The 16,974-nt window shown below is 51.9% G+C and overlaps 2 protein-coding genes across 3 annotated transcripts in view; one reads left to right on the forward strand and one right to left on the reverse strand.

Moving 5' to 3' along the window:
• The window catches only part of LOC143838714 (lithostathine-like), a 228,311-nt gene that overhangs the window by 129,367 nt on the left and 81,970 nt on the right, over positions 1-16,974 (reverse strand). The window lies entirely within an intron of this gene.
• Positions 1,386-12,476, forward strand: LOC143838706 (uncharacterized). Of its 2 annotated transcripts, none has more exons than XM_077340472.1 (7): positions 1,386-1,684; positions 2,956-3,512; positions 5,438-5,524; positions 6,410-6,508; positions 8,816-8,967; positions 11,286-11,425; positions 12,200-12,476. In XM_077340472.1, the coding sequence occupies exons 2-7, from the start codon at positions 3,095-3,097 to the stop codon at positions 12,318-12,320; spliced, it is 1,017 nt and encodes a 338-aa protein (XP_077196587.1). In that variant the 5' UTR covers positions 1,386-1,684; positions 2,956-3,094; the 3' UTR covers positions 12,321-12,476. The 2 variants fall into 2 exon arrangements, with proteins under 2 accessions (XP_077196587.1, XP_077196588.1); XM_077340473.1 differs by lacking the exon at positions 1,386-1,684 and adding an exon at positions 2,236-2,455.

A 16,974-nucleotide genomic window follows, 5' to 3' on the forward strand; every position in this document is an offset into this window, starting at 1 on the left:
CTGTCCTCTACCATTCCCCGGAGTCCATTTAAGTTTGCACCTACTGCTTCAGTGACTCCATCCAGCCACCTCATTCTCTGTCTTCCCCTTCTTCTTTTGCCCTCCATCGCTCCCAGCATTAGGCTCTTCTCCAGGGAGTCCTTCCTTCTCATGAGGTGGCCAAAGTATTTGAGTTTCATCTTCAGGATCTGGCCTTCTAAGGAGCAGTCAGGGCTGATCTCCTCTAGGACTGACCGGTTTGTTCGCCTTGCAGTCCAAGGGACTCTCAAGAGTCTTCTCCAGCACCAGAGTTCAAAAGCCTCAATTCTTTGACTTTCGGCCTTCCTTATGGTCCAACTTTCACAGCCATACATTGCAACTGGGAATACCATAGCCTTGACTGAACGCACTTTTGTTGGCAGGGTGATGTCTCTGCTTTTTAGGATGCTGTCGAGATTTGCCATAGCTTTCCTCCCCAGGAGCAAGCGTCTTTTAATTTCTTTGCTGCAGTCCCCATCTGCAGTGATCTTGGAGCCCAGGAAAATAAAATCTGTCACTATCTCCATTTCTTCTATTTGCCAGGAGGTAACATGGCTAGGATCGCCTAATCCTTCCAATCAGCCGGGCTTCTATTTTAAAGGAGGAATGGGATGCGACACCCAAGTCATTTCGAGCCTGGAGCCGCAGAAGACCCCCAGAGCCCTCCGCAGTAGATCTCCTCGGAGTCCCGCTCAGGTCTGTCACAGGGGATCAATGAACGGCCTACGAAGAAAACCTCGGATGCAAAAAATATTATGCAGATTGATAAAGCATACAAGCAATTATAATAGCCATATGCAAACTCTGCCAAAACTATTCTCAGCTACAATATCCTCTGTGCATTGTCAAAGGGCCAGATGAGATGTGAGGAGGTCAGAGAGAATTAGACAAGATTTCATAAGATTTCACACAACCTTTCAAAAAGGCACAAGAGGGCACGATGACACAATGGCCCCTCACAACTAGTCACAAGATATGGATGTAACGCCCAAGAGGGCCAGAGCCCAGCCTGTTTCGCATCAGCTTCTTCAGTGGGATAGACCAGGGGTAGTCAAACTGCGGCCCTCCAGATGTCCGTGGACTACAATTGTAGTCCACGGACATCTGGACAGCCGCAGTTTGACTACCCCTGGGATAGAGGAGCAAACAGGACCGTCCAACCTAGAACAAAGGGAGTCCTTCACGGGCTAACCATAAAGACAACAAAGACCCTTTGCGGAGTCAGACCTACAGCATTTTATTTGGGGCATCGGTTCTCTGAACGGTGTCATTTTATTCCCTTCTCTGCTTCCGCGGCCCCCTCGGGCAGCAGGACGGCCGCCTCAGCAGGGACCCCGAAGACCCCAACTGAACTCCCTGCCTGGAACTCTCCCTCCGGCCGCCCTTGCAGGGGCATTGTGGGGGCTGTAGTCCTCCTTCCTGGGGGGCAGCGGGAGCCCCCCGGCCTCTACAGAGCCACGGACCAGCCTCCGTCAGAGAGGGCTGCCAGGCACGGCCAGGGACTTCCACTCCTCCGATTGCATGCACAGCAAGGGGCCGGGGCCCCGCTGGCACCCCATCTTCACCATCTACGAGCAATCCCCGTGTTTGTGTAGCCCGCCCTCCCAGCTGGCTCAGGGTGGGGAGCAGCCAGAGGAGCCACCAGAGGCATGGGCTTCTCCTGAGGGTAGGCGTCCAGCTCTAGCGTTGTGGGAGAGGTGCCCACTCTGGCTTTAGAAATAGCTGGAAGTTTGGGGTGGAGCCTGGGGGAGGGGTTTTCTTGGGGGGGGGGGGCTTGGAAGGATATAACGCCCCGCAGTCCACTTCCAAAAACAGTTATTTGCCCAAGAGAGGTGGAATAAGGGAGTTGAATAAGTAAATTTGCAATGCACGTTGTCTGGAAATCCATTGTAATTCTGGGAGCTGTCCGGCCCCTGGCAGGAGGTTGGCAGCCTTAAGTGCTTCCTGCAGACACTATGGCTCAAGCACAGAGCTTGGAGGGAATGCCAGAGAAGCCCCCAAGGAGGCAAGGAGGCAAACTGGCCTCCCTAGCGACAGGCTGCTCCTTCGTCCGGGGCTGTGGACCCTCCCGGCCCCTCTCCCCTCGGGTTGCTGAAGAAATGGGCACTGGAGGGAAGGCCTGTTTGGGTAATTCCCACTCACTGCTCGGTGTTGGGGGCACAACTTAAAGGAAGTTTTAGAACGCGCTCATTTTAAAGTAGGTGGCAGTTTGTGAGCTTTCTTTAAGGGGATATTACAGCCCCAGGTGCTTCCCACAGACACTATGGCCCAAGCACAGCTTTTGGGGGGAATGCTAGAGTAGCCCCCGAGGCGGCAAGGATCTGCACTGGCCTCCCCAGCGGAAGGCCACTCCTCCGTCCCTCCCGGCCCTCCCCCTTGTGTGGCTGAAGAAATGGGCACCGAACGGCAGCCCTGTCTGGGTTCTTCCACCTTCGGGGTTTGTAGGTTATACTGTCATCCCGTCCCCTTGCAGGCTGCAACCCCCGCTGAGTCAGCAGAGAAAGGGAACAAATCTACGATAATCAAGGAGGAGGAGGAGGAGGAGGAGGTCGCCTCCGGGTCCCCCACCCCCCATTTTACTCCCTCCTTCCCCCCCCCATCTGGGTGCCCGTGGGTCAGGACAATGGGGGGCAGGAGGTCCCCCACTACCCAGGGGGGCCTGGCAATCCAAGGCACCACACCCTTCCTCTGAATGTTTATTCTTGGGGCTCATAAAGTTGCCAACCCCCAGCTGCAGCCTGGAGAGAGCCCTCAGCAGGCGATGATGCCGGAGTGTCCGCCCTCCGGAGGGGCCATTTCTCCTGGGGGGAGACCTGTAGAAATCCCCCAGGCCTCGCGGGGCGGTTGGGAACCGCAGTGGTGCCATCTTCCGTGGGGCGAGAAGGTCAGCCTCAGGTGAGCCTCCTTCAGGAGCCTTTCTCTCTTTCCCTGCTGCAGGTCTGCAGGTGGGAGTCAGACGGGACCTCTCCGCCAGGGGCTCCTCGAGAGCAGGTCATCCCAGCTTCCGCGCCTCAGAGGGCTTTCCGAGCCCCCCCGGAGCCAGCTACTGGAGAGGAGGACCGGACGGAGTCCTGCCATGAGACCCAACAGAGTCAAGCCTGTTCCTTCTCAGGCTACAAATAAGATGGATCAGGGTGCCTCTGGCCTCCAGGGCTCTGTGGGGTTGGATCCCTCCTCCCCTAGAAGTTCCACTTTACTAAATTCCTTCTCCCCCAGTGGCTCCCTGTTCCCAGATCTCTCCACCCCTAGAAACCCTCTTTTGCCAGAGCTCTCCTCTCTCCCACGTCCTGCCTCTCCCAGAGGATCTTTGATTTCTGGTTCTTCCAAAAGCATCCTGTCGCAGGAGTCCTTCTCGCCCAGCCCTTCCGTGTCGCTGAATCTCAGAGTGTCGGGTGGATCCCTCTTCCACGGCAGCCCCTTCCAGCAGCTTCCTGCCAAGCCGAAGGGCCTCACCTTGAAACACGACTCAGCCAGGAAGCCAACAGTTGATGACGGTAGAGCTCCAGAGGTTGAGTTGGGCCAGCCTGGGCTTGTATTCTGAGAAAGCGTCGCCTGCAAATATTGCTATCAGATACAGATAATTTGTTAACTAGCAAAGTAGCAAAATTTGCGTGGCTACCTTTAAGAATGAGGAAAGAATGGGTCACTCATGCATAGCCATAACAGGCCCACAGAACTTCTTATGTTTTTTGGTTAGTAGATGTATCGCACGCCTCTTAATCTTGTCTTTTGTTTTATATTTTAACAGCTTTACTAGTTTTATTGCTTTTATGGCTCATTTTATCCGTGTAAAATAGTCAACGGCAGTTAATGCTTCTAAATGTTGGCTTTTATGGTGGAGAACTTTTAAGTTTTATTGTTGACGCATTTTTAACCTTTTAATGTATTACCTTCCCTTTACAAACTGCGATTGTATAGCAGTGCTTCTAAAATTTTGGTCTAAATGACCGTAAATAAATAAATAAATAAATATTCTGAGATTTGGAGCCCAGTTGCCAACTCAGGAAGCTTCAGCCTTGGAGGGTGGGGTTGGGGAAGGGGAGGGACCTCCGAAGGAAATAATACCATGGAGATCATATCCGGAAGCAGCCGTTTTCTTCCTGGGAACTGCACTCTGCAGTCTGGAGACGAGTTGTAATTCCAGGAGATATCCAGGCACCAGCTGGAAGTTGGCAACAGGTATTGGGCTGGAAGGAAGGAGGGTAGCATGATCTAGTTCAAATCTGCCTCGGCTGTGCACCTATTGCTGCTTTAAGGAACTGCTCAGCCTCAGCCGACCGTTCCCTACAATATGCAATGACAACACGTGCCTACCTTACAGAGTTGTTGTAAAGGATGTAATTAAAAGTTGCGAGAATCAGATTGTTGCATAAGATGTATGTGAAAACATCAGCATTTGACTGTTAATTTTTTTCATATTTTTATGTCACTTTATCTTGACAAGACAAAGCTGTTGGTTTTTAAAGCTTGGAAATTGTCCAAAAGATAATGGAGATAATGCGATGAGACGCTGCAGCATTACGCTGGCCGCTTGTGGCCGTACCGTAGGGAGCATGGCTGACCAGTGTAGCGCACACCTCGTGCCCGGCCTCCTGGTGATTTGCATGTTGTGTCTTTGTGTCCTTTCAATTCTGCTGGTCAACAATTTCCGTTGCATTTTTCGCTGCCTGTCTTGAAGGTTTCCCTGCATAAGATGCTTTCCCACGGTGCAGCAGAAATGGCAAGCGGGATTCTTTTACGTGTTTTACAAAAGAATTGGAAGCTGTCGAGTTTGGAAGTGGGTATTTTGGGCTTCCTCTCGGCACATAGCAGTGTGTGGCTCTCGGATTCTGGGCCAAACGGGGCCCTTAGTCCTGTCCCCAGAGGCCTCTCTTGAGCCGATGGACCTGCACTGGCGATTTGTACAGCAGCTTTTCTCTAAAGGTCTAAGGATTGATGTGGGAGCCTCTCAGCCCTACAAGGTAAACCGTCTTGAGAAGAACCAGGAAGGTGAAGGTGCTCATGGCTGCATGAGGGCCCTTGAGGGCACCAGGGAGCTTCCCCAGCCCACCACTGCCTTCCATACTGGGGAGGACCAGCCCAGGACTCACTGCTGAACAGCTCTGCAGCACGTTCCAGCTTGCACATGCTCTTGGGAGGCAGGGCGGGGGTCTGCCCTTGCCTGGAGTGTCCGTGGCCACGCAGAGAACTGAGATCAGGGCTGGCAACTCTGGGTTTGGAAATGCCTGGAGATCGGGGGGGGGAGGCTGAGGAAGCAGGGCTTGGGGAGGGAGCTCTGTGGGGGCATGGTTGCAGAGTCCACCCTCCGAAGTGGGACCTGTCCTCTGTAATCTGGATCTCAGTTGTAGCACCTTGGGATTCTTGCTGGCTCCTCTCATGCCTCTCTCCTTCCTTCTCTTCCCCCGTCCCCTGTCCCCAGAGCTGCCCAACTGGCTGTGTGCCACGCTCGCCCTCCTGCTGATCTGCCTGCTCCTGCTGGCCCTGATGTGCCTGATGACCGCCAAAGGTGAGGAAGGGCCAGGCAAAGGGGGACTTCCTTTCCCCTGGGGAGCTGGCTGTGAGTCCCCACTTCTACAGCCGGGTGACCCTCGGCCAGGCCCAGTTCTCAGAGCTCCCTCAGCCCTTCCAGACTCACAGGGTCTCTGTGGTGGGGAGAGAGGAGGGGAAGTTGACTGGAAGCAGCTTTGAGGCTCCTTCAGGGAGGGAAACATGGGCTAGAAAAAAACAGCTCTTTTTCTTCTTCTTTTTTTAGTGGGGGCTGGCTACAAAAATCCAGTTTTCACAAACTTGGGGGAACTCATAGGCCACTGGAGAGGCAGCCCAGAAATCCCCCAGGGAAATGAGTTCTGAAAACACGGCATACTTAAGCTGTTTTTAAAGTTGTTCAGTAGTCGTCATTATGATTCAATGTATTTTGCTGTTGTTATGGTGCCTTCTCTACAGACACACTATAAGCCAAATACACAGAGTAAATGATATACGAATACATAAACCAAAATTTAAAATCGCCGCCTTAATCTGACATCTCCCTAAATAAAAGTGTTTTTGGCTGCCACAGTTTTATTCCTGTGAACTGCCACGAGACCATTTAAGGAGCAGCGGTATAGAAATTGAAAAATAAATTAAAAAATTTTTAATACCTATTTATGGAGTAATTCCATAACCATGGGGCTACCAGCGAAAAGGCCCTGTCTCTTGTGCCTGTCATAGGAGCTTCCTGGATGGGTGGCACTGTCAGGAAGGCCTCTCCCTGTGATCACACTCCTATGACTGGACAAAACTCTGCTGTATTAACCCCATCTCCCAATAGACACATCTTCATAAACGTTCAGGAGTTTGGGGGTCCAGTCCTTTCATTCAGATCTTCATCTACGTTTTTCTCTTTCTGAAGTGAAGAAGCTGGCGGAGGTGTCAAGGGAGCAGAGGAAAGCGATGAGACTGAAGGTCCTTATACTGTCTGAATCTCTGACCCAACTGCAGATGGGCAAAGGTAGCATGGCTAATGTCTGTAGGGCCCCATGTATATGCATACATGTACATATATTTCATTTCATACAGTCTTGGAGAATGGGAACTCAGAGATGGCTGTGCCCATACTCTTTCTAACATTCATCCCATCCTGAAACACAGAGGAGCAGGGGCAAAGAGAACAGACCTTTCTCCAACATTGGTGTTCTATAATGTCAGGTCCATTAACCATAAAACATCCCTTCTGCAGAATTTCTTCACTGAGCAAAAAGTGGACCTGGTATGTGTGAGTGAAACCTGGATGCAGGAGGGCAAAACAGTCACCCTGAAAGAACTTGACCCCTCCCGAGTTTTCAGTCCTTTACCAATCTTGGACAAAATGCCCGGGGGGGGGGGGGGAATAGAAATGCTGGTCCAAGAGGGGAGTGCCTCTTTCAGGGCACTCCCCTCCCCAACCATTCCAGCATTGGATGTGTTGGCCTAGTGTGGGATACAGTCAGGAGTTTGGCTATCTGTGTGTATCATCCACCTAACACACCTGCAAATGCCAAACCAAGTTTTGTGGGGCCGGTTACTGCCTTGACATTGCAGTTCCCAAGGCTAATGACCCTGGCAGAATTCAGTGTCTGTGCAGAGAAACCCACTTGGACCTGATGTCTGCCATTGAGACACCAGGACACTCTCAGTCTGGTGCAGGGGATACATGTGCTAGGGTCACACCACTTTGCCCCGAAGGTTCAGTTGGGCACCCTACTCCCACCCTGTATAGATGGAGAGAAGATTTATGCTCACTCAAGGATTCTAATAGATCTAATAGGATTCCAGAATGTGCTGCGGGTTCCAGTGCCCCTCGTTGATTGATGAGCTGATAGAGGACTGGCACAACCAACTCTCTGAAGCCATCAATAAAATAGCCCCCCGATATCCTCTCCGCTCCTGACCCAAACCTTCTCCCTGGTATACCCAGAAGCTGCATGAATGGAAATGGGGGCTGAGAAGGCTACGGGATTGGTGGAAAACCCACAATGAAGCTGCAAGAATGACTTACAAGATGCTTACAAGATGGCAATAAGGACCAAGAAGAATGAATACTTTGTAGCTTCTATTGCTTCTGCTAGCTCTTGCCCAGCACAATCATTCCAAACAATTTGGTCATTGACGTCTCTACTGGGTGGACCAGAAAAGTCTAAATTGGTGATTAGTTGTGAGACCTTTGTGCACTTTTTTTGTGGAGAAAACCTCATCACTCTGCCAGGACTTTCCAGCTGAAATTGGTGCAATGAGTCAACTGGAAGCCCTTTGGCCATCTAAAGGTCCAGTTTTGGATTCCTTGAGTTCACTGTCCCTAGCTGTGGACAGCGGTTCAACCCTTCACTTGCTAGAATGTCATCACACTGTGGCCAGTGGCCATCTTCCCAGGTCTTCAGGGTGGAATTGTCAGGCTGGAATTGCTCAAAGCCGCTCTAGCAGTCCCTTTCGCTGCCTTTTAAATGCCCCCCCCCCGAATCCTCTGAAGCTGCAGAGGGGTCTGCAGGGGGCACATTTAAAGACTCCATCAGCATTGATTCAAGTATTTTCAGGCTTATCTGAGCCAAATCTCCCATCCCGATGCCTGATGCAAGGCAGTGGGTGCAACCCCCAAACAGCTACGGTGAGGGGTAGGGCCACACACAAGGCAGCCAAAGACTAGGGCACAAGAGGAGTAAGAGGAAAGATGCATGAGAGGGAGTATAAAACCCACACTGTCCTCTTCTTAACAACGTTACTTTCATTTGCATGGCCAGGCAAAAGTCCTGCTGGGCATGAGCCCCACCTGAGCTGTACCTGCTTTCTACAAACCCTTGGCAGGCAGCAGGAAAAAAAGAAGAAGAGTTGGTTCTTATATGACGCTTTCCCCTACCCGAAGGAGGCTCAAAGCGGCTTACAGTCGCCTTCCCATTCCTCTCCCCACAACAAACACCCTGTGGTGAGGCTAAGAGAGTGCTGATATCACTGCTCGATCAGAACAATTTTATCAGTGCCGTGGCGAGCCCAAGGTCACCCAGCTGGCTGCATGTGGGGGAGCGCAGAATCGAACCTGGCATGCCAGATTAGAAGTCTGCACTCCTAACCACTACACCAAACTGGCTCACCAAAAGTGTTAATGGACTAAGGTATGCCCAGAGGCACCACACTGAGGGCCCTTGATGTAGTTTATTGCATACTGAGAGGTTTGTCAGTCTAGAATCTGGAGTTCTTGTACGTGTACTTCTGGGGTGGGGGATCTAAAGGGACCCTTTCCAGCAAAGCAAGTTGTTGGAGATGGTCATGGCTTCCTCCTTCTCCCTAGCTTGGACCTGCCCCATGTGCAGAGTCAACTGGGTCCAGCAAGGGGATCTCTGCTTCATGTTCAGTGACCTGAAATTCTCGTGGCAGACAAGCAAGAACTTCTGCATGGACCAGGTCTCCACTCTGGCAGTGGTGGAGACCAAGGAGGAGATGGTATTTAACTGGCTGGGATCAGCCTGGCTCTCTACAGGAGGGATACGGGATGGAATCTAGAGGGGTGGCACCAAGGAACTGCTGCGAGCTCCACATTTTTCTTGTTGGGGAAAAAGTAGGGAGGGAACACGGGTCTCTAGCAGAGCCTCTGCTTGGCATGCAGATGGAATTTTTAAATGCCCCCCCTGCAGACCTCTCTGCAGCTTCAGAGGGTTCTGGGGGGGCATTTAAAAGGTCCCAGATTCAATCCCTGGAAGCATCTCCAGTCAGAAGGACCAGGCAGGAGGTGATGACCTCAGATGGAGATCCCAGAGAGCTGCTGTCCGTCTGAGCAGACAATACTGACCACAGTGCAAAATGGATCCAACTCCATATAAAGCCGATATATGGGGGAATTTCATTCAGGGAATGGACCTTGGCATGCCAAAGGTCCCTGGTTCCATTCCTGGCATCTCCACTTAAAAGGACCAGGCAGGAGGGGATGGGAAAGACTCAGCCTAAGAGCAAACATTACTAGCTGTGTTGGAACGATGTCCTGATTCAGTATAAGGCAGCTTCATGTAGATTCCGTATTGGATTCCCATAGTTCAAGTCACACTCTACATCAGGGGTAGTCAAACTGCGGCCCTCCAGATGTCCATGGACTACAATTCCCATGAGCGAATGCTGGCAGGGGCTTCTGGGAATTGTAGTCCATGGACATCTGGAGGGCCGCAGTTTGACTACCCCTGCTCTAAATGATCTGAATGATTCCGACCTTCCTAGGAGTTCCGTTAAAATTGTTCCTCCTGATATTGTTCAATTGGACCAGTTGCAGTAATTCTTAACTTACATCCTTGTTGAAACAGTTCATGTTGTGTAGTAACTGTTGTTTATACCTTTGATGTTTAGAATCATAGAATTATAGAGTTGGAAGGGGCCACACAGGCCATCTAGTCCAACCCCCTGCTCAACGCAGGATCAGCCCTAAGCACCCTAAAGCATCCAAGAAAAGTGTGTATCCAGCCTTTGCTTGAAGACTGCCAGTGAGGGGGAGCTCACCACCTCCTTAGGCAGCCTATTCCACTGCTGAACTACTCTGACTGGGAAATTTTTTTCCTGATATCTAGCCTATATCGTTGTACTTGAAGTTTAAACCCATTACTGCGTGTCCTCTCCTTTAATGTACCTCATGGCATTCCATGTAAGCCACTCAGAGCCATTTGGGAGAGTGGTATAAAAATCTTAAGAAAATAAATAAACAAACAAACAAAATAATCAAGGGTTGCACAGGAGGGATCTGTTGTCGGCACTGGCTTCACAGTATCCCTTCCACCCTTTTAATATTTTGCACCTTCTTCTATCAATAAGCCAGCCTGGGGCGGTGGTTAAGAGCGGCGGCCTCTATTCTGGAGACCTGAGTTCGATTCCCCACTCCTACTCCACACGCATCCTGCTGAATGATCTTGGGCCAGTCCCAGTTTGCTCAGAGCTCCCTCAGCCCCACCTCCCTCACAGGGTATCTGTTGTGGGGAGCAAAGAAATCAGTCTTCATTGAAGGGCTCCATAAGGTGAAGCAGGACAAGCATGGCAAGAACAAGAACAGGAACGTTGAGAGAGACAAGCACAAATGGCCCCCTCGGGTCTATATATGGGGGGGGGGGACAGTTTAAGCTGGAAATTCAGTTCCCATAGAGGAGGCTTTTGCATTATAAGGCATGAATCTAAGAGACACCCAGTCTGTTTCCTCTGCCATCCCTGGCAGTAAATTTCCAACCCCTCCTATGTGAACCAAGGCCAAGGATAGACAAGGGAGAGCTCTCAGCAGTGGGGGAGAGGGTCTGTACTGGCCATAAGACCCTGGGATGGAGGAGGGGAGGGAAGGCACAGAAAACAAAGGGAATGTGGGGGTTAGGAAGGGGGGAAGGACCCGCAGGCCCATTTTAACACTCCCAAGGGGACTGGGAGGGCGATTATGACAATGCTACAGAGCCCAGCCTCCAAAACTCCAAGAGAACTGCTCTCGTAATTCTGAAACATCTGCAGGGAGTGCCTGAAATGATGCATTACAGCTGTGGTGTGGGACTTTGGTCTCACCTTCCAAGTCAGCTGGATGCCTGATGGGGGGTTCCCATCAGCCAGCGGGTAGCTAGAAATCTTCTGGGATGGCAACCAATTTCTGGGTGAGAGGGGTCCCCTGAAGTCGACGGCCATTTGCGGAGGCAGCCCCTGTGGCATGAACTCCCCTCCTCCCCAAGCCCCGCCCTCTTCAGGATGCACATCTAAATGCTCAGATCCAGCAGTGCCGTCTCCCTCCCCTTTGTCCCTTTGCATTCCAGGACTTCCTGAAACACGAATCTGGCAGATATTTCATTATATACCGAGGCAAGCACCGTTATTACAATTTCTGGATCGGCTTGGAATATGCCAACCTCACCAGCCTCACCCTGAGAGATGGCACTCGGGTTCCTGTAGCTCTGTAAGTCCTCAATCTGCTTTGTGGCCCATAGGATGGCTCAGCCTAGAGTTGCCAAACTCCAGGCACTGCCTGGAGACATTCCCCAATTACAACTGATCCCTGGACGACAGAAATCGCTTCCCCTGAGAGGAAAGGCAAAATTCCATATGCAAAACTCCATTGCAGAATCCTCAGCAAAGCCCTTAATCTTCTCAGTAACTGGGTGAAACATTGAGCTCTGTGCAACCCTCTTGCCCGTGCAGAAAAGGCCTCCTGCATACTGCAGGTTTGCATAGTTTATGGAAAGCCAGGGGGACTGGATGCCTTGCTGACCCCTCCTGGCAGGGCATTCCAGGAGCTGGGGCCACAAGTGAGAAGGCACATCTACGGGTATGAGTGAGATCCATGCAACTACAATGGTGGATGGAAAACCCTTTCAGAGGGGTCATCTGTCCATATGGTACCAACATTAAGGGATTTCTCTTGGGTTGCCCAGGCATCCCACCATCCCTGGAGATTGCCCAAGCATTCCATCTTCTATGAATGTTGCCCTTAAGGTTTCCCAGGTATTCCACTGTTCCTGAAGGTTGCCCTGGGCATTCCACCATCCCTGAAGGTTGTTAAGCATTCTATCATTGCTGAAAGATGCCCAAGCATTCCACCATCCCCATAAGTTGCCCAGGGTGTTCGACCATTCCTGAAGGTTGCCCAGGCATTCCACCATCACTAACGCAACAGAGCAGGCCTCCCTGTGCCCCGTGGGTCACTCACTGTCTCCATTCCTCTGTGTTGCAGAGCTCTACATGCGGGACCAAATCCCTGTGTCTACCTCCGGCATGGAAAGCTGTATGCCATGTCCTGCCATAAGATGTATAATTTCATTTGCAAGACAAAGGTCGAGTTTGGCTTGAACTGAGCGGTGTTGGAAGGCCAGAGGGAGAGGAGATAGCAACTTTTCCCAGGGAATTTACTTAAGCTGGAATTTGAGCAGACACTGTGAGTTCTCAGAGAGGCCTGCTGAGGTCCACTGCCTGATTGCTACAGTAAATAAACACATGTTCTTTGGAATCTATCTAAGAGTGTCTCCTGCATCTGACAAGACTGTCTGGGTGGGGATGCCTCAGATTCTCACCTAATAATAGATTCAAATGGGTAGCCGTGTTGGTCCTAAAATCAGGGGCTTTTCGCACCGGGATCTTTGTAGCAAATTGGTTGAGGAATGAAAAATAGCCATTTAAAATAGTGGAATTCGTCGTCATGCATACCTGCCTTTGTAGTGGAATCCAGTTGCGTTTTGTAGCGTTTCCCACAGGCTTCCGGTCTCGGCAAAAATCGCTAGAAAGGAAGCGCTCTTGCCAAGCTCGTCCCGCCCCTGGCTGTCAAGGAGCCAATGGGCAGCCGTTAGCATGCTCCCAAACAGCCCCTTTCCCTTTTAGAAAGTTTAAAAAAAAAAAAAAACAGACCCATTGCAACGAATCTGTGTTGATTCGTTGCAACGGAGAGACCCATCCAGCTGCCTGGTGTGTTTGAGCTGTCGTTTGATCATACAATCGTTGCCACGCTGCCTCGAGTGAAAAAAAAAAATCCCCCCCCTCTCACGGGCCCGATTTTCGGCTGAATGAATGTGTAACAAATAAAGGGAAAATACATCAGCAAACGGGCTTCTCTTGTTTGTGCTTAGTGACTGAAGGGGAGGGACTGAAGCCAGGGAAGCCTCTAAACAGAGGCTCGCTGGTGCGTTTATCTCCGCTCGCTCGGAGAAAAAAAAAATGGCGATCGCTTCGCCGGAAGATCAGAGGAGAGAACCAGGGGGAGGGACTTTGTAGAAACCGCAACAATGTTAACGCACAGGTCTTTTTCGCTAGTGTTGCAGATTGGTTGCAGGAGTGTATCGCTTTCCGGAGGGTGAATCCACTTTTGGGGATTTCCCTGAAAGTGCTACAAGGAAGTGCTTTTTGCAGATCGTTTTCAGGTGTGTGGCAGATTGTCAACGATGTTGTGCATAATGGCAAATCAGTAGCGTTTTCAATTGGCTACCATTGTGCGATTTTGAAGGCGTGCGAAAAGCCCCTCAGAGTCCAGTAGTACCTTGAAGACCAACCAAGATTTATTCAGGGCGTGAGCTTTCGAGGGCTGTCCCTCTTCCTCAGACTAGGAACTCCTTATATGATATAGCAAAAATCAGTTCTGTTACATCCATAGATTGTGTCACACACCCAAATACAGCCAATGACAATTCTTTGTCGAAATAGCCAATCCATCCCCTGGTAGTTTACAAAACCAGAAAGAAAAACCAAAGTGCCTGTGTTGTTGTTGTTAGGTGCGAAGTTGTGTCATAGAATCCTAGAGTTGGAAGGGGCCATACAGGCCATCTAGTCCAACCCCCTGCTCAATGCAGGATCATCCCAAAGCATCCTAAAGCATCCAGGAAAAGTGTGCATCCAACCTGTGCTTGAAGACTGCCAGTGAGGGGGAGCTCACCACCTCCTTAGGCAGCCTATTCCACTGCTGAACTACTCTGACTGTGAAAACCTTTTTCCTGATATCTAGCCTATATCGTTGTACTTGAAGTTTAAACCCATTACTGCATGTCCTCTCCTCTGCAGCCAGCAGAAACAGCATCCTGCCCTCCAACCCATCGCGACCCCATGGACAAAGTGCTTGTGTCAGCGATCAAAGACTCTCACCTCCCCACATGCTGCTTGCCCCCTCTGTCTCCACACAATTTTGAAACATTCCTGCAAAGGAATAATCGTACTTCATGTAGCGATCCCTCTTTCTGGGTCCTTGGAGGGCTTTGCGATTCAGTAATTCTTTCGCTCTCTAATTGTCCTCACCAAAGACTCCGAGCAAGGTAAGTAGGGATGGGATAAGGGGAGGGGCCATGCTGGCAGATGACAGAATTATTTAGGGTGGGGGAAACCTAAGCTGACTGCAAGAAGATCCAGGAGCGTCTCCACAGATTGGAGGACAACATGAGGACAAGTTCAGTATGGGTAAGTGTTGGTTGATACATGCTGGGATGAAGAATACCATCTTCAAGAATAGAAAAAGAGTTGATTCTTATATGCCACTTTTCTAACCCCAAAGGAGTCTCAAACCAGACTTCCCTTTCCTGCCCCCACTACAGACACCATAAGAGGGGGGTGAGACTGAGGGAGCCCTGATATTACTGAAGAAGAAGAAGAAGAAGAGTTGGTTCTTATATGCCGCTTTTCTCTACCCGAAGGAGTCTCAAAGCGGCTTACAGTCGCCTTCCCTTTCCTCTCCCCACAACAGACACCATAAGAGGTGGGTGAGGCTGAGAGAGCCCTGATATTCCTGCTCGGACAGAACAGTTTTATCAGAGCCTTGGGGAGCCCAAGGTCACCCAGCTGGCTGCATGTGGGGGAGCGCAGAATTGAACCCCGCATGCCAGATTAGAAGTCCGCACTCCTAACTATGACACCAAAGATGGCTCTCCCAGGCTAATGGGAGCTGAACTTGCTGAGATCGCATCCAGTGAGATCAGTTGGATGAAATCATCCCAAAGGCTTTACTTCTGCAAACTGTTTAGTGAGCAGAATTCTCCAGGATTTGTCTATTAAAGGTGATTCTGCCACCTTCAAATCTGATGATATAAACAAGTCATGGGTGACTTGGATTCGACGAACTATAGCCAGCAAACCAGGGCAAAAATCCTGCAAAGGAGGAGGTGTGCAAAAAATTAACCTGACCACTGCTGCAAATATATGTGCTCAAATGGTCAAAGTTCCCAGCAATGTTTAGCCTTGTTCAAGGGAGTAAGAGGGTACAAAACAAACAAACTTCATCTTTTTCTCTCATTGGTTTTGAGCCCAAATGAGTCCCCCAGAAATTTTACCTAACGTTCTTCCCAGACTTTTGCCTGGGAAAATCCGATGCGGTTATAGAATTATAGAATCACAGCGTTGGAAGGGACCGAAGAGGCCATAAATGTTGCTTACAGGCTTTCCATCAATGGCTACATTTCTGTTGTCCTTCTCCCGCTCCCCCTTCGAGACATTACGGAATTCATAGTTGAGACCCAAAGTCCAGCATCCCATCTCACCCAGGGCCTTGGAGGACCAACAGCAAGGCACAGAGGTCAAGGGCTTCATTCAGCTTTGGGCTGATCCTGCGCTGAGCAGGGGGTTGGACTAGATGGCCTGTATGGCCCCTTCCAACTCTAGGATTCTATGATTCTAAGAACATCAGAAGAGCCCTGCTGGGTCAGGCCAGGGAGGGTCCTTCCAGTTCAGTCTCCCGTCTCACCCAGGGGCCAGCCAGTTCCTCTGCAGAGCCAGCCACAGGGCAGAGAGGCCGAGGCCTTCCCCTGAGAAGACCCTCAGAAGAGCCCTGCTGGGTCAGGCCAGGGAGGGTCCCTCCAGTCCAGCCTCCCTTCTCACCCAGGGGCCAGCCAGTTCCTCTGCAGGGCCAGCCACAGGGCAGAGAGGCCGAGGCCTTCCCCTGACAAGACCCTCAGAAGAGCCCTGCTGGGTCAGGCCAGGGAGGGTCCCTCCAGTCCAGCCTCCCTTCTCACCCAGGGGCCAGCCAGTCCCCCTGCAGGGCCAGCCACAGGGCAGAGAGGCCGAGGCCTTCCCCTGAGAAGACCCTCAGAAGAGCCCTGCTGGGTCAGGCCAGGGAGGGTCCCTCCAGTCCAGCCTCCCGTCTCCCCCAGGGGCCAGCCAGTTCCTCTGCAGGGCCAGCCACAGGGCAGAGAGGCTGAGGCCTTCCCCTGAGAAGACCCTCAGAAGAGCCCTGCTGGGTCAGGCCAGGGAGGGTCCCTCCAGTCCAGCCTCCCGTCTCCCCCAGGGGCCAGCCAGTTCCTCTGCAGGGCCAGCCACAGGGCAGAGAGGCCGAGGCCTTCCCCTGACAAGACCCTCAGAAGAGCCCTGCTGGGTCAGGCCAGGGAGGGTCCCTCCAGTCCAGCCTCCCATCTCCCCCAGGGGCCAGCCAGTTCCTCTGCAGGGCCAGCCACAGGGCAGAGAGGCCGAGGCCTTCCCCTGAGAAGACCCTCAGAAGAGCCCTGCTGGGTCAGACCAGGGAGGGTCCCTCCAGTCCAGTCTCACGTCTCACCCAGGGGCCAGCCAGTCCCCCTGCAGGGCCAGCCACAGGGCAGAGAGGCCGAGGCCTTCCCCTGAGAAGACCCTCAGGAGAGCCCTGCTGGGTCAGGCCAGGGAGGGTCCCTCCAGTCCAGCCTCCCGTCTCCCCCAGGGGCCAGCCAGTTCCTCTGCAGGGCCAGCCACAGGGCAGAGAGGCCGAGGCCTTCCCCTGAGAAGACCCTCAGAAGAGCCCTGCTGGGTCAGGCCAGGGAGGGTCCCTCCAGTCCAGCCTCCCGTCTCACCCAGGGGCCAGCCAGTTCCTCTGCAGGGCCAGCCACAGGGCAGAGAGGCTGAGGCCTTCCCCTGAGAAGACCCTCAGAAGAGCCCTGCTGGGTCAGGCCAGGGAGGGTCCCTCCAGTCCAGCCTCCTGTCTCCCCCAGGGGCCAGCCAGTTCCTCTGCAGGGCCAGCCACAGGGCAGGGAGGCCGAGGCCTTCCCCTGAGAAGACCCTCAGAAGAGCCCTGCTGGG

Source organism: Paroedura picta, chromosome 5 (assembly GCF_049243985.1).
Source record: "Paroedura picta isolate Pp20150507F chromosome 5, Ppicta_v3.0, whole genome shotgun sequence".
NCBI lineage: Eukaryota > Metazoa > Chordata > Lepidosauria > Squamata > Gekkonidae > Paroedura > Paroedura picta.